This window comes from Hyperolius riggenbachi, chromosome 11, assembly GCF_040937935.1.
Source record: "Hyperolius riggenbachi isolate aHypRig1 chromosome 11, aHypRig1.pri, whole genome shotgun sequence".
Classification (NCBI taxonomy): domain Eukaryota; kingdom Metazoa; phylum Chordata; class Amphibia; order Anura; family Hyperoliidae; genus Hyperolius; species Hyperolius riggenbachi.
Window position 1 is genome coordinate 53,084,154 of NC_090656.1, and position 16,628 is coordinate 53,100,781.

Genomic DNA, 16,628 nt, shown 5'->3' on the forward strand with positions numbered 1-16,628 from the left:
TGAACCGGATGCATTGTACTCGTCTCCTGTAAAGGGACTGTATCGAACCTGACACAGTTCTCACTAAAGAGAACACTTTCTTTTCTACAACCCCACCATCCTCCCTATAGGGCTCATAGGCAGTTAAAGCGACAGTAGCCAGGCTCCTACCTGCACATATACACAGGCACTGCACTGGAGCTGTGGCTGGCATGTAGACTGCTAATGCTCAGGGGTGTTAGAGTTCACAAGCACTGAGAATACCCACCCACATGATCTGTAATGTTGGAGGTTAATCTATAAGATAGATAGCGAGTCTGTATGTGGTAGTTCAGGGGGGGCGGTGCATACCTACCTTTCCTGGTTCTAGTTGCAGAGCTCCTCTCTTCTGCTGCGGCCTTCTGCATGTCCTTGGCCTCTTTCGGGTTCTGTTGCTATATTTCCTGGGTCCCTGTGCTGCTGCCATCACCATACACCTTGCTCTGGGTCCTCACTGGCAATATTCAGAGTCCCAGGTGGATTCCTCAGCATGGCGTCATTACTGGAACTTTGGGAGTCCACATTAGAATATTTTCAGGAAGCAGGTGGTGTGGTAGGGAGCAGGGAGTCAGCAGCCATATTGGTTTTTAAAACATTAAAAATCCAGCAGGGAAACTGTTCCACCTATTATCCTTTAGGCCGGCTTCACACTGCATATTGACGGTGCGGCAGCCGCACTAACCGGCCTTTGGGGAATGCCACGTTCCTATGCGGTATTCCCCTGTATGGCGTCCGGCCAACCAGGAAGCAACACTCACTTCCTGCCGGCCAAGCAATTACGTGCACGGAAGTGTATTGTGAAAAATACGCTTCCGCGCATGAGCGACGCATAAAACCTGCGGCAGGATTTCACACTGACACGCGTTGCCATAGACTTACATGACTTACGGTCCACAGATACGCGCGCTAATGTAGTTTTGGAAGCACGTTAGATTGAGCACTTCCAGCGCACCGCAGGTAAGATGAAAGCACCCACAGACTTTCATTGCTCTAGCGGTAAATTGCCGCAACGCACCGTGCCAGTGTGAAAGGGCCCTCAGCCTGAAATTTGACTGAGGGGTTCATCAATTGCTACTCCATTTTTTATCAGGGAGTTAGGCTGGGACCACACTAGGCACAGTTGCAGGACGGAGCCTGCGGTTCGTGATGCTGCTAAACCTGAATGCAAATGGATCCGTGCTGCCCTTTTGAAGCAAAAGTTTTTGATCCGTATGCGTGGGTTTCCCCCCCCCCAAAAAAAACGGATGGCTGCAGCCAGGACCCCAATAGGTGTCCCCCAGGTAGCCTGAGCGGGTAGCAGCCAGGACGGGGAGGGGGCTCCCTCACCATGAGAGGGGAAGTTTACCTAACTTCCACTGCTCGCCGTGAATTCCTGCAATGCCGCCCTCTAGTGGGCGGCATTGCAGGAAGTTACAGCGAGCAAAGGAAGTATAAGGTAATAAGGAAGTATAAGGTAATAAGGAAGTATAAGGTAATAAGGAAGTATAAGGTAATAAGGAAGTATAAGGTAATAAGGAAGTATAAGGTAATTGCTTCCCTGCTCACTCGTATACTTTTGCGGTACATAGCTGGAGGGGGAGCGGGGACTGGGGGACCCAGGTGAGGGGGGCAGCTCCCCCCCCCCCTTCCTGGCTGCTACCCTTTCAGGCTACCTGGGGGGACACCTATAGGGGAAGGAGCAGGCAGTGCAGATCTCCCTCCTTTTGTGTGCAAGTTCTCTGTGTAGAGGGAGATCCGTTTTCCCATTGGCTGTCACTACCCCTCAGTGTATCAGGGATCGATCCGGGTCCATGAAGTCCAGACAATCCGGACCCTGCGTTCAGTTTTTTAAAACGGATCCCCCGGAATGCACACGGGTCAGTTTAAAAAGCGTGGCTCCGGTTTTGGTCCGGGCCCAAAAACTGAGCCATGGATACGTTCTCAGACCTAATGTGAACCTGCCCTTAACGAGCATCTGCACAATCTGCTATCAACAGCATGCCTTGCGTTACTTTACAATTCTTTCTCCAGCAGCAGAACGACCATAATAGAATCAAGGAGTAGTGGAGCAAAAGCAAGCAGCCAATCAGATTACTGGTTTCTTGACTCTTTGGTTGTTGGTTGATAGCCATATACCTGAAGGTTATGGGCAGATTTGACAAAGCGACAAATGTATCTCTTTGTTGAAGCTGCCCATATACTGCAGGCCGATTCCTGGTTCAGCATGAAATCTTCAGTGAATCGGCTGAGCCCACTGCGTCTGCCCCTCAATGTATAAATGTGCCCCCCCCCCCCCCCATTGTGTACATTTATACATTACCTGTTCTGTGTCAGCCTTCAAATGGTATACACGCTACCGGCGCATAGCATCTGACGTCAGAGGCTAGCGTGTATGAGTGTATGCGGCTGTTAGAACTCGGAGAAATGGACGGACACCGTGCAGAAGGCTGACACAGAACAGGTAATGAATAAATGCACACACGGTGGGGAACATTTATACATTACGGCAGCGGAGGTTTTGTCGCTCGTTCCAAAATCGGGTGCAATACCCCCGCACATTCAACCAACTTCGACCCAACTTCTTGCAGCATATGCTATCGACAATGTGACCAATTTTCATCCCGAAATTGGTCGCTTTGTTAGTCGTGGCATGCACTTAGCAGCACCAATTTTCATCCAATTCAATGAAAATAATCGAATCGGATGGTCGATCGGTTGCCAAGTGTATGGCGACCTTTCTACTTTGTATTTTTTGGCTAGATTGCAACTGAATTCACAGAATAAACAAAACCGTTACATTTGCATCACAAAGATGGAGAGGAAATTCCACATATGTGAGACTTGGAGGCGAAAGTGAGCCTATATCTGCTTTTGATTAAAGAGTAATGCTATTCTACACACTGCCAAATGGAGAAAATGTTGCACAGCTAAGCTAAATGTTAAGCATTCTATTTCTGAAAGTGCTACGTGAGCCATTGTAATAAGTGTTCGTTTTGATTTGAAGAAGTCCTAAGCTCTAGGTTTAGATTCATTTTAAAGCAGGCGTTAGGAACCTTTTTGGTTGAGAGCCATAAATGCCACATATTTTAAAATGTAATTCTGTGAGAGCCATACAATACGTTTCAAACTGGCACATTGCGCATGCGCAGCAGAGGGCTCATGTCTGTTGCCATGGTGATGTGTATACAGTTGACCCTCCGGGCAGCAGAAGTGTCAGACACGTCTTCAGCTTCTCTTGGGTATCAGCAACATCAACAATTTGCCTGAGAGCCAGACAGGAGAAATACCGACTAACAGCTTGTACAATTAGCTAGCTGACTTGGGAGTTGATTCACTTTGTAGGACAAGATCCCCGCACTTTGGCCCAATAGGCTGCCTGTCAAGTGACAGGCAGCCTATTGGACCAATCAAAGTGCAGAGATCTCGTCCTACAAAGTCACTGGACCTGACAGGGTCCAGAGTGGGACAACTGGAGCAGCTGTTAGTTTTGGGGGAAGTGTAAGTTTGTAGTGCATGCTGCAGCAGTAGCATACCTACTTTGAAAATGTTACTTGCACTGCCACACTAAGCTGCGCTGCTTGAGCAGTGTAGCTTACTGAATCAACCCCTACTGGTTTGTCTGTGAGCTAGATGTAGCCATCAAAAGAGCCACATCTGGCTCCCGAGCCATAGGTTCCCTACACCTGCTTTAAAGCATTGGGCTGCTTGAGGGGGAAGTGGTTATGGCATTAAAGTGGCCCTGTCACTCTTTCACACATAATACACCGGAGTTATTTAAGACACCAGACAAGACACACAACATTTATAATCACAGATTTTTCTCCTGGCGGACTCAAAGTACCAGAGCTGCAGCCACTAGGGAGCGCTCAATAGGCAGTAGTAGTGTTAGGGAGTCTTGCCCAAGGTCTCCTCACTGAATAGGTGCTGGCTTACTGAACAGGAAGACCCGAGGATTCAAACCCAGTTCTCCTGTGCCACAGGCAGAGCAGTTAACCAGTAAACTATCCAGGCATAAGAGCTTACTGGTCTAAAGCCCCATCTACACTACAATGTTCTCCCCAGGCTCTTTTAGCTGGGTGCTCCACCCGGCTAGTTTTGGTGACCACCCGGCTCTCATCGGCTCATCTCCTCCTATGCTGTAAGCAAAGTTGCGCACAGAAGCACTGGCCCTGCATTCTCTCATATTGCCCCACCCAGCTACTTTTTCATACCACCCAGCTGGAAAAAATTGCTAGGGAGAACACTGCACTATACAATTTTTTGTGTGATCCGATTGGAATGGAATTTGATTGATCGATTAAATCAGACATGTCCGATTGGGATTAGATTGTGTGGTCGAATGTCATTGCAAAACAATGGCAAATCGATTACACTACCGATCGAATCCCGATTGGACATGTCAGATTTAATCGGATCGATCAAATCAATCGAATTCGATCAAATTGCACAAAAAATTGTATCGTGTAGATGAAGCTAAGCAGCTCACAGGTGGGCGATTTCTCCCCAGCAGGGATGCTGCAGCTTCTTACTGCCCCTCGCAAGCTACATTTGGGATTTCCACTGGCCCCGCCCCCTTCACGACTTGGAGCTTGTCACACACCTGAATGGCTGCTGGAGAAAGGAAGGATGAGAAGACACAATATCCAATAGGAAGAAAGGTGCCACCAATGATCTTCAGGTAACTTCTAATTTTTACATAGCAAAAGCCAAACATTTTTTGCAATATAATTTCATATTCATAATTAGAAATAACATATATGAAGTAGAGCTTTAAGGACCCAATTACACCATCAGCAGCACATGCTGCTAGGAACCATGCTGGTTGTAAAGGACTACGGAGCAGTGTGGCTGCATTTAATGCAGACCTGAACTCAGAACAACCTCTCTAAAAGATAAGCAATAGCATAATAAGCTTTAAAGGACCACTATAGCAAAAGATTGTAAAATTGAAAATACATGTAAACACAAATAAGTAGTATGTTTCTTCCAGAGTAAAACGAGCTATACATTACTTTTCTCCTATGTTGCTGTCACTTACAGTAGGTAGTAAAAATCGGACAGAACTGACAGGTTTTTGACTAGTCTATCTCTTCATAGGGGATTCTCAGTATTTCATCTATTCTTTACAAAAGCACTCCCTGGAAAGGATCTGTACAAAGACGCAGGCTGTCCCTCCCACCTGTTTGCATACTATTATGCCAGTTGGACCGAGCAACTGCTGTTCACTTAGTGCTTTTGAAAATAAGCAAAACCTTTAAAATCGCCCATGAGGGGATGGGTTAGTCCAAAACCTGTCAGTTCTGTCAGATTTCTACTACCTACTATATTTGACAGCCACATAGAACAGTAATTTATACCACATTTTACTCTGGGAGAAATATAATTTTCATTTGTGTTTTCAGGTCTAACATTTCTTTGGGACAGAGGATACAAATCCTGCAATTAATCTGCATTGTCTACTTGCTTACAAGGAAGCAGACGTAGGATTACATCCTGTGTTTACAAATTAGCTGCTCTGCCTGAGCAGCCAGCTAACAGATCAAACTACACTGGTGAGTAATCACACATAAGGGGGAATTAGACAGTCTAAAAACTCAAAATACATACAGGGTGCATTTATCCAGGTTTTTCTTCTGTCCTGTGCAAGAGTTCAGTTAATAAAAATGAACAGGTCTGCCCATTCTTTCAACATGTGGGTAAGTGTAATTTTCTATGGTACTGCCTCGCGTGTGGTGTGAAGGGGCAATCCTAGGCGGCGGCGGCGGCGGCGGCAGCAGCAGCAGCAGGAAATAGGCACTGATGACTGTGCTTGGCCTGGAACCCACCCACTGCACAATCCCTTCTCTGCTTAATTAGTGACCTACAATAAGAACCACCGATACAAACCACCTTTTCTCCTTCCTCCCAGGGGAACCTCTGAGTTTTATACCCATCCTCTCAAGTACCACACAAAGATACTTACTTAACCACTTAAGGACCAGGGGATATTGCAGTGATCGGTGCTGCGTGGGCTCTACAGCCCGCAGCACCGATCACGTATGTGCCAGGGCAATCAGACTTCCCCCCCCCTTTTTTCCCCACTAGGGGGATGTCCTGCTGGGGGGGTCTGATCGCCGCCGGCTACCCGCACTTTCCGAGGGGGGCTCTTCAACGCCCCCCTCCGCAGCGCTTTCCGCCCTCCCCGGCTTTCCCTCCCTCTCCCTTACCCTGTGAGCGGCGCAGGATGGAGTTCCGTCCTGCGCCTGATAGGATAGGCTTCTGCCTATCAGATGCCGGCGACCCCTGGCCAATCAGAGGCCGGGGATCGCCGATCTATGTCACGGCGCTGCTGCGCAGCAGCGCCGTGTGATGTAAACAGCGGGGATTTCTTCCCCGGATGTTTACATTATGCGTGCGAGCCGTGATCAGCGGCTCGCACACTGTTCACGGAGGCAGTCTCCGTGAACTAGCATGGAAAGGCCGCTCAATCGAGTGGCCATTTCCATGCTATACCACTAATGACCCGCCGACGCCTATCGGCGTTAGGCGGTCGTTAAGTGGTTAATCTGGACACAAAGCTTTATCCAAAGCAATAGTCAGGGCTCTGTCTCTAAAGGTACTAATCTTTAGGTACAGAGCACCCTGCTAGTACTGATCATTGACCGAACTGGAGGATAAGAAAATCAGGGAAGATTAAAGGTGGCCATACATCTAGCGATTTGGCTGTACGATCAACCATTTGATTCAACCATTTTATCAAATCGAGAGAGAATGGAGTATGATCCAGTATGCCCAATCGATAACCTATGGCTGATATGTCAAATTGACCAGCTTAGTCGATCGAGCAGGATATGTATATTGTCTTATCACTTAACTATCCCTCAGAGGGGCTCACAAACTAATCCCTACCATAGTCATAGGTCTAGGCATGTAGCGTGCAGTGTGTATCATACTCTACGGCCAATTTTAGGGAGAAGCCAGTTAACTTACCTGTATGTTTTGGGATGTCGGAGGAAACTGGAGTGCTTGGAGGAAACCGACACAGACAAGGGGAGAACATACAAACTCCTTGCAGATAGTGCCCTGGCTGGGATTCGAACCGGCGACCCATTGCTGCAAGGTGAGAGTGCTAAACACTACTCCTCCGTCAGCCTGCAGGCACTGTGAGCACTTCTGATGGACCACCAAAGTGGGTACAGCACATCAGGTAGGCTACCTGCTCCGCTTGTCAAGCATGGTGTGCCACGACTCATAATGCAATTATCATTTGCATTGCTCCATGTACAAATGATTTACAGTACATGTATAAATGCACACGCACATAACTGCACTTGTTTTGTAAGTTTCGTGGTCTTCGTGATGCTGCTTTTTTATGTTTTCAAATAAGCTCTTGGGGCTTTCCGATCTGATGCTCATAAAACTGGTTATTAATTTATGCGCTGTACACAACTCCCGAGAGACCGTCTCCTTGGTCCTTGTGATGTCATTTGATGGAATATTTTCTCTCAAACTCCTGGGCTATCCAAAAATAGTGGATTCATTCTGAGATTATGTAGCCCTGATTGTACATAGGTGGCCGCTACACCACTGCAAGGCACTATAAAAGTGACTGCATGCGCTCCCACGGCATGCTTAGGCCCCTTTTACACTTAATCAGTTGCTCTCAGTTAAAAGTAATGTCCATGTTTTGCTATGGCACAGTTCCCACTATATGCATTTTAACTGAAATCTTTTTTACAATGCACGGCTATGGAAAAAACACGTACTAACGCACACTAAAGCATACCAATGCATTAAAGTGCAACTGTCGGGCATAAAATCAAAAATCAATTCTTTATTTTTATCTTATAAACAAGTAATAAGGATGCTAACCAGGCAATCCAAAAGTTAAAGTCACTATTAATTTTCTTGTTGATAAATGATCATTCCCCAGTTTACCCGAGTGTAATTTGGTACACAAAAAGGAAGTTGCAGGGCATGCTGGATTGTCCTTTTTTGCTTCTCTACTTCCCCTCGGACTTAATTAATGCAGCCTGATTGGCTGAAGCCTCTTTCCCTCCTGTATACCCCTCCCACACCTCTGTTCCTCTCTGATTGGCAAATATTTCTCATGCTGAGACAATGCACCCACTATAGTGAAGGGCGAGCAATGCATACACAATTAGACAGAGAAGAGTAAGGGAGGAAATGACATGAGGATTGGCTTCAAAGTAGCCACAGTTAAAATGGGAAATGCTAAGAATGTTTGGTTTTTTTTTACTGTAGAAAAATCACTAAAATCAAAATGTGGACAGTGCAATACATATGTAAGTAGAGCAAGTATTTATCTACTTAAATGTGTGTTTTTGTTTTTATGAGATAGTATGGCTGACAGCTCCTCTTTAAAACAAACAGGTTTGATACATACTGAAGTACAGGGAAGGCTCTGGATAGTATAGAAGTAGGAGGAGGTATGTTGGCACTATTTGTCGTGGGAGAGGACAGAACCCCAATGGAGAGTGGCATCCACACATGCCACCGCTGTCTGCTCAGGGCTGTAAAAACGCCCACGTACTAATAAATTAGTATCCGGCACTGCAAAAGGGGTTTAATCAATGAAACAGTGAAAATGTTAGGGCAGCCATACATCTAGCGATGATTGGCAGATTCGGCCAAGAGACAAATCTCTCTCTGATCAAATCTGATAAGAGAAAGATCTGTCGGCTGTCCATACACCGCAGATCAATTCCTGATCGATTTCAGCATAAAATCTCTGGTGAATCAGCCAAGTCCGCCGCCTCCCTAGTGTATAAATGTACATGTACCGTCGCACTCATGCATTATTTGTCCTGTGTTGCGGTGCCTATCCATCTTCCAAATCAGCCGCTCTTCCATTAGCTGCATATACGCGCCAGCATGGCACGTGTGACATCACTATGGCTTGCTATGCATCGGCGGTGTATACCTTCTAATGGAAGAGCAGTGGATTCGGAAGACGGATGGGCACTGCTCAAAATGTATAAATGCACATGTACATTTTATACCCTGGAGGAAGAGTGCTGAGTTTTTTTTTATCGCATTTGTCCCGATATCGCTAGCTGTTACCGTACACCCGATCGTCCACGATGGCCCAACATCTTGCAGCATGTCCGCTCGACATGCTTGGTCTGAAATTGGACGCATTGTTGGTCGGGCATGCACTTGGCAGCACGCGATTTTCATCCGATTCAATAATTAGTGGATGGCTGATCGGCCGCCAAGTCACTAGATATATGGCCACCTTTACAGTTCACAAGTCAGCGTTAGTGGTTAGCACTCTTGCCTTGCAGCGCTGGGTTCCCGATTCCAATCCCAGCCAGGTCTATATCTGCAAGGAGTTTGTATGTTCTGTGTGGGTTTCCTCAGAGCACTCCGATTTCCTCCCACATCCCAAAAACATACAGTTCAAGGGAACACGAAGCGAGGAAAATTGAAAACAAACACGACGTAGCTGCAAATGAATATTACATACTAACCTCACCCTCAGTTCCTCTCAGAAGCTCACCATTTTCTTCTTACAGTGATCCCTTCCAGTTTTGACAATATTTTGTCAGAACTGAAATATACCAGTCGCTGTCAGTTATATATCAGCAGCTGTCTGTTACAACTGAATGTGCAAGGTAATGTCCATGTTTCCCTATGGCTCAAGTGGATGATATTACAGTTTAACAGTGTGCTGACCAGGAAGCTGTAATGGGGTAATGGCCATTTTTAAAATGGAGAACATAGAGATATCCATTGATCACAGTGGACAAACAGGACGCAGGAGAGGAGGAGGATATTGAGGAGTAGACTACATAGGAAGGCAAGTATGACCAGTGTATGGTTATTTTGACTTTTTATTTTCAGTTCAGGTTCTCTATAAGAAAACCTTGTAACCTTGCAAACCTTGGCTTCCCCCTAAAATTGTCCCTCGACTACAATACATACACTACACTATACATGCATAGACATATTACTATTGTAGGGAGTAGATTGTGAGCCCCTCTGGGGGACAGTTAGTGACAAGACAGTATATTCACCCACCGCTTGTCAAGTAGACAGACATGCGCAATGTAACCAAACTCTGCCATTCGGCTGTATGTAACTGCAGCCTAACAGCGATGGTGTTCAACGCCCGGGAGGCTGAAATGCCCCAGACAAACGAGCAGTTCAGCTACCTGGGGACGGAGGCCTTACTATTCCAAATTTGCAACCGTTTTGCAATTTTCCTTGCACTGGTTTTTATACTTCCGTCCAGTGCACTTGCACAAAATTCACCAAAATACTACAATTCTCTCTACACGAACTTCTGAAAGCTACTTCCTGATTGGTGGAGTCTGGCTGCTCTGTATAATTCAACACAATTTCCTGTTGTAGATTTGCAGTAAGCATTTTGCCAACAAAGGAAATTGCTTCTGGACAGTCATCTGCAAATAAGAAACAGATGATTTCAGTAATTCTTCAATAACATGCGAAGGCTGATAATCTAATTTTCAGGAGAAACAACAGCAACAGCTGATGTGAGGCTGTGCAGAAAGCTTAATTTCAAGAAAATTGTGACCAAACAAAATAGTTCATCATGGAACATACACAGTATTTCCCAATCACATCAGTTCATTTCAGAGCCATCAGCAAAGATGAAAAGAAAATCCCACAAAATTGCCCAACTGAACTGGCCGATTAGATATAAACACCATGGTGAATTATTTTGCATAGCGGGAAAGAGAGACGTTTAGAAGATTAAAGGCTCCTTTCACAGTGAGACGTTACAGGCGCACGTTAGAGCAGCCTGTAACGCACCCCAACGCACAGCAATGAAAAATCAATGGGCTGTTCACAGTGCCCACGTTGCGTTACACAGTAACGCTTCACGTCAAGGCAACGTACTGCATGCAGTACTTTACACACGGCTAAGCCGCGTTAGACTGTTTGCACATGCTCAGTAGTATTGGAGGAGGAGGTCTCCCCCCTCCTCGGCCAGGCACATGGCTAATTAATATTCACTGCATGGTGTGATGTGCAGTGTTTACTTCCTGGAGCACCGCTCTGTGCGGCGATTGGCCGGCGGGACCACGTGATGCCGCATACGTCCAAGAGTACGCATCACAGGACGCATGAAGAGCTGCTCAACGTGGCTCAATCTGACGTCTAGCTTCTACCCCACTATGCGTTGCGTTAGGCGCACGTTATGCGACCTCAACTTAGCATCTTAGTGGGAAAAAAGCCTAAAGGGGTTCAGTGGGGGTGTGCTGCTGGTAAAAAAGACACTTACCTGGGGGCTTCTATCAGCCCCCTGTAGCAGTCATGTCCCACGCCGTCCTCCTCCGATCTGCCGTTCTATGCCGCCGGATCGGAAGAGGACGGCGTGGGACATGACTGCTACAGGGGGCTGATAGAAGCCCCAGGTAAGTGTCTGGTTTTTACCCTCAGCAGCCCCACACAGAACCCCTTTAAGATGATATCATACCAGTATTGCCTGAACACATAGATCCAGACACATCACCATAAGTTAGGACATTTAAATAAATGATTAGGGAGGTGCTAAACAGGGTGTAGCCAATAAAATAGCAAAGTCCGCAAACTTAGGGCCAGTGTGCACACCAAAAAGCGCTAGCGTAACTGCAAATGCTCAGTGCTTATTGAAGTGATTTTTTTCTAGAGCGATTCAAGGCATGTGCCTAGTGATTTTCTAATCATGCCTAGCGATTTTTGGAGCGTTTTGGTGTAGCGGTTTTTATTTTTTGTTACAGTAGAGCGGTTACTGAACAGCTTCTCTAACAACAACGCTTGGAAAATCTACAGGACCGCGTTTGCGTCTACTTAGACGAAAAAAGAGAGCGTGACCCGCAGCGGGGGACAGGAGGGTCCTTAAGGACCGGCGTGGGACAAGACGTCTGCAGGGGGCTGGTAGAAGCCCCAGGAAAGTGGAACTTTTTTTTTTAAACCAGCTTTAAAAAAAAAAACCTTTAATGCAATTTATCTTGAATGGCTTTCAAAATGCTGTAAGCAACAATTTTCTATGGCAATGCTGCAAGTGCACCCTCATAGGGCTCCACTGTTGAAGTGCTTTGCCAATCACTGACCACTGGGCAAGCACTGCCAGTGGGTCCCAGACCTTAAAGTGTAACTGTTGGGCATAAAATGAAAACTCAAGTGTTTATTTTCATCTGGTAAACAAGTAATAAGGATGCTAACCAGGCAATCCAAAAGTTAAAATCTCTATTACTTTTTGTGTTTATAAATGATCATTCCCCTGACTCTTATTTGGTACATTGCCGCACAAAGGAAGTTGCAGGGCATGCTGGGTTGTCTTTTTTTTTTGCTTCTTTATTTCCCCTTAGACTTAACTAATTTACAGAAGCAAAAAAATGACAACCCAGCATGCCCTGCAACTTCCTTTTTGTGTACCAAATGTTGTCTGTACCAAATAAGAGTCAGGTATACTGGGGAAAGATCATTTCTCAACTTTTGGATTGCCTGGTTAGCATCCTTATTACTTGTTTACCAGATAAAAATAAAGAATTGATTTTTGATTTTATGCCCGACAGTTACACTTTAAAGATGTAGGAACCAATGACAACAGCTGACTGTACCAACACACCACAGTGCAGAAGATTAACTTTACAAACGGTATTGGAAATGAATTAGCTTCCAGCAAATACATATGTACATGAGTGCAGGGCTGTGGAGTTGGTACAAAAACCATTCCACTCCGACTCCTCAGTTTATTAAAACCACCGACTCAGAGTACCCAAAATTGCTCTGACTCCTCAACTCCACAGCCCTGCATTACTGGATTTTGTTTTATTTATTTTTTTTAACACAGCAACCCAAGGCACTATGGGTGGTGTGAATGATGCCAAGTCTGTAATTGTAACACCAAGTAACACTCCAAGTAGAGTTTGTACAACCGTGAGATTCCCTTATGGCCACTGCTAAGAGGTGGTGCTACATCAAAGCACACTTGGAAGCGAGAGGAATAAGGAGGCTGATATTTTGTATTTCTTTTTAAAGCGGTATTGTCACCATAAAAATAAAATTTCAACAGCAACTGGTCTGAGTGTATTAAGTGATAAAGATGCTAATCCTGCATTCAAAACTTTTTCTGCTGTTATGGTTTGGAGTTATCACATACTTTAGGAGCACTGGCTCTAGTGCCAAAAAGTTAAATGCTGGGAGTTCTTTTTATCTATAGTATATTCCTCTTCCATTTATTTCCCTGCCTAGCTGATCACTTGTGTTTACAAGCAAGGCCGAGGTGACTCAGTGATTGGATGTGTAAATAATAATAAATCAAAGAAAAAAAAAAAAACTCTGGGAGGAGGGCAGCTAATGAATACACGAGCAAGAGAAAGGAAGGGGGAAAACAAGCGTCAGGGAGGATATGATATCAGCATTAGCTTGGCAAGATGGCCACTGCCTAGAATAGGATTTTCTGCTTTTCCTTAGCTTGATTAGCATGTGACACTCGGTGTAATGGAGCGCACACGCAGCAAAAAGGGGACAGCGTGCTTCTGAGCCTGGCACTATGCGGCGGCCAGAAGCGAAGGGGGAAGGACATACTGTGCACACAGGGCGCAGTATGTCTGACGTAAAGTTCAGTAAAGTCGCCGGACACCGACATCTATAAACTAAGAACAGCGGCAGATGGAGGAGGGCTGGAGGAAATGCAGGTATGTGCTCATTACCCCCTACACAGTGCGGCAATCAATTTTACCACAACCGTTTGGTTGTGGTATCCTTTAAACAAACGTAATGAGCATTAAACATGGTTGTATAGATAACAGCCTGGTACACACATCCAATTTTACCAGCTCCATGTAGTAGGAGGACCAACAGATTTTGAATATTATAAACAGATAGTGTATGTAAGCTCTCATACTACACAGACTTAATCAAAATTGGATATGTGTACCAGGCTTAACTCCCTCCCGACCGCCTAACGCCGACGGGAGATTGGCACCCCCAGGAACGCCTAACGCTGATCAGCATTAAGTCCTGGGGGCGGAGAGTAAAAGGGATCCACTAATTGGATCTTGGAGGGAGATCATAAAATAAAAAAAAAAAAACACTAGACATGACAGCAGCAATCAGATGCCACCAGCAGAAAGCTCTGTTGGTGGCAAGAAAAGGAGGCAAGATTCATGTGGGTGGTAAGTTGTATGGCCGTGCAGCACACTGTTAAAGGGATACTGTAGGGGGGTCAGGGGAAAATGAGTTGAACTTACCCGGAGCTTCTAACGGTCCCCCACAGACATCCTGTGCCCGCCCAGCCACTTACCGATGCTCCGGCCCCGCCTCCGGTTCACTTCTGGAATTTCAGACTTTAAAGTCTTAAAACCACTGCGCCTGCGTTGCCGTGTCGATCCCGCTGATGTCATCAAGAGCGCACAGCACAGGCCCAGTATGGTCTGTGTCTGTGCAGTACACTCCTGGTGACATCAGCGGGAGCGAGGACACGGGCGTGCAGGCGCAGTGGTTTTCTGACTTTAAAGTCAGAAATTCCAGAAGTGAACTGGAGGCGGGGCCGGAGCATCGGTGAGTGGCTGCGCCAACACAGGATGTCTGCGGGGGACCATTAGAAGCCCCGGGTAAGTTCAGCTCATTTCCCCCCGACCCCCCTACAGTATCCCTTTAAAGCTGCAGTGTGCTGAATTGTAAAAAATAAATAAATAAATAAAAATTGCCTGTCACTAGGGGGTGTAAGCCTGTGGTCCTCGAGTGGTTAAAGTGGGCTGAAGCTCTATACTAACTAAAAAAAAAAAAAAAAAAAAAAAAATCTTCCCATATGAAATGATTTATTTAGCTTCCCTATCCTGTTTTTAGTGTTCACTGTCAGATTTAAAGAGTATGAAGCATAAAAAAAATGCTCTTTTTACCTTGCAGTGGTCTTTAGCATTAATGCCAGAGCTGAAACGGCACAATGAGGTCCTAATTACCCCGAAATCCCCAGGGCAAAATTTGGGGCACCTTCCGGGTAGAGCCAGAGCTTTATGCAGTAGCTCTGCCTCTACTGGCGTAAATCTCTGCGTATCTCCGCCTCCTCCCGCCCCATCTCTGTCTTATTTCGCTGAGAGAGAGGGGCGAGGAAAGGCGGAGATGGAAGCTAATGGAGGCAGAGCTACACCGCTTAGCTCTGGCTCCCTGGGCAGCAAGATCCACGACATGGAAAAGTCGTGGATTTTTTTCCCTGGGATTTTGGGGGGATAAACCTTTGTTGTGATGCGAGGGTGCTGTGTTTCAACTCTGGCATTAAAGCACACTTGAAGCGAAAATAAACTAATGAAAAACTATTTTATCTTCCTTCTCCTAAAAATGACTTAAGATATTACGCTACACAGTTTTATTTTATGTTTAAATCTACTTTTTAAGTTTTAACTGTTTTATTGTTTTTGCTCAATGACACATTCATTAAAGTATGCCATAGCTAAAATCTATGAACTTTTAACCCTTTTTATCTCTTTCCTGCTCTCAGAAGCCATTTTCTGCTAGGAAATTGTTTTATAGTTGGAATTTCTTATCAGTGAGGGTCACACTTTAATCACTTCCTGTCTGAGTCAGGTCTGAGTCAGGACTGAGTCAGCCACTTACATATCTGATATTTAACTCTTTCAGGCAGAGAAAGAAAAAAAAAAAAAAAAAAAAAAAAAAAAAAGGTACACAGCATAGTTATTTGTGTGCTAGGCACTGTACAAACCCATGTCTATCTCATCATGTCACGTCACTTCGGGTATCCTTTAATGCTGAAGAGGAATGCAATGTAAAAAGAGATTTTTCTTTTTACGCTTCAGACTCTCTTGAAGAGATGTGATATGAAAAAAGAAATGAATATTTCTGCTGGTTTCCATCTCAGTGTTCATTTACGGCTTACTGTACCTCTTACAGAAAACATCACCTAGAGATAACAGGCTTACCTCACTGTATAAACTTGTTAAAAGGGGGGGGGGGTACAATTACCTTCTGGTCATAGTGCCCTTACTGATCTGAAATGGGAAGTTTGTTAAGGCCTGTACACATGGCTGACTAAAGTCGGCTGAGACGGCCAATAACAAACGCCTCAACTGATAATCAGGTAAGTGTACAGAAGCCCACGATGCCCCAACCCCACATACCTGCGAGTGGCCCGCCTGTCGGATCTACTCCGAGCGTCACCAATCCTATTATTCGCCATGCTCCCCCGCGTGACATCATGCACGTGCCGCTCGGCTCCCCCTCCCGCATTGCAACATAGTGAGGTGGCAGCTACAAAAGATTTTCAGTTTTAGTTTTCTTGGGGGGGATGTTACAACCACCTTTAAAGGACAACTGATCTGAGGTGGGTATGGAGGCTGCCATATTTATTTCCTTTTCAACAATGCAAATTGCCTGGCTCTCCTGCTGATCCTCTGTATCTGGTCGTTTTAGCCATAAACCCTGAACACACATGCAAATTAGGCAGTCCGACTAAATTAGCTGCATGCTTGTTTCAGACACTACGGCAATTTAAAAAGATCAGCAGGGCAACCGGTATTGTTAACCACTCTGAAACCGCCTAATGCCAATAGGCGGCCACAGGGTGGCTTCCCCAGAACCGCCTAACGCCGATTGGCGTCAAGAGCGGTGGGCGGAAATTAGCAGGGAACTCTTGCGCGCATGCGGGATCGTTCCCTGCC

The 16,628-nt window shown here is 45.6% G+C and overlaps 1 protein-coding gene across 4 annotated transcripts in view; it reads right to left on the reverse strand.

The window, feature by feature from the left end:
* Positions 1 to 16,628, reverse strand: part of RNF166 (ring finger protein 166) — a 43,153-nt gene that overhangs the window by 20,832 nt on the left and 5,693 nt on the right. Inside the window, exon 1 of one of the 4 annotated variants that reach the window (XM_068261567.1) lies at positions 16,089 to 16,212. The exons of 2 other annotated variants lie outside the window; for them this stretch is intronic. In XM_068261567.1, coding sequence (XP_068117668.1) covers positions 16,089 to 16,147 — 59 coding nt within the window. In that variant the 5' untranslated portion in view covers positions 16,148 to 16,212. Of the gene's footprint in view, positions 1 to 334; positions 391 to 16,088; positions 16,213 to 16,628 lie in introns of those variants that run through there. One more of the 4 variants, XM_068261568.1, reaches the window with a different exon arrangement.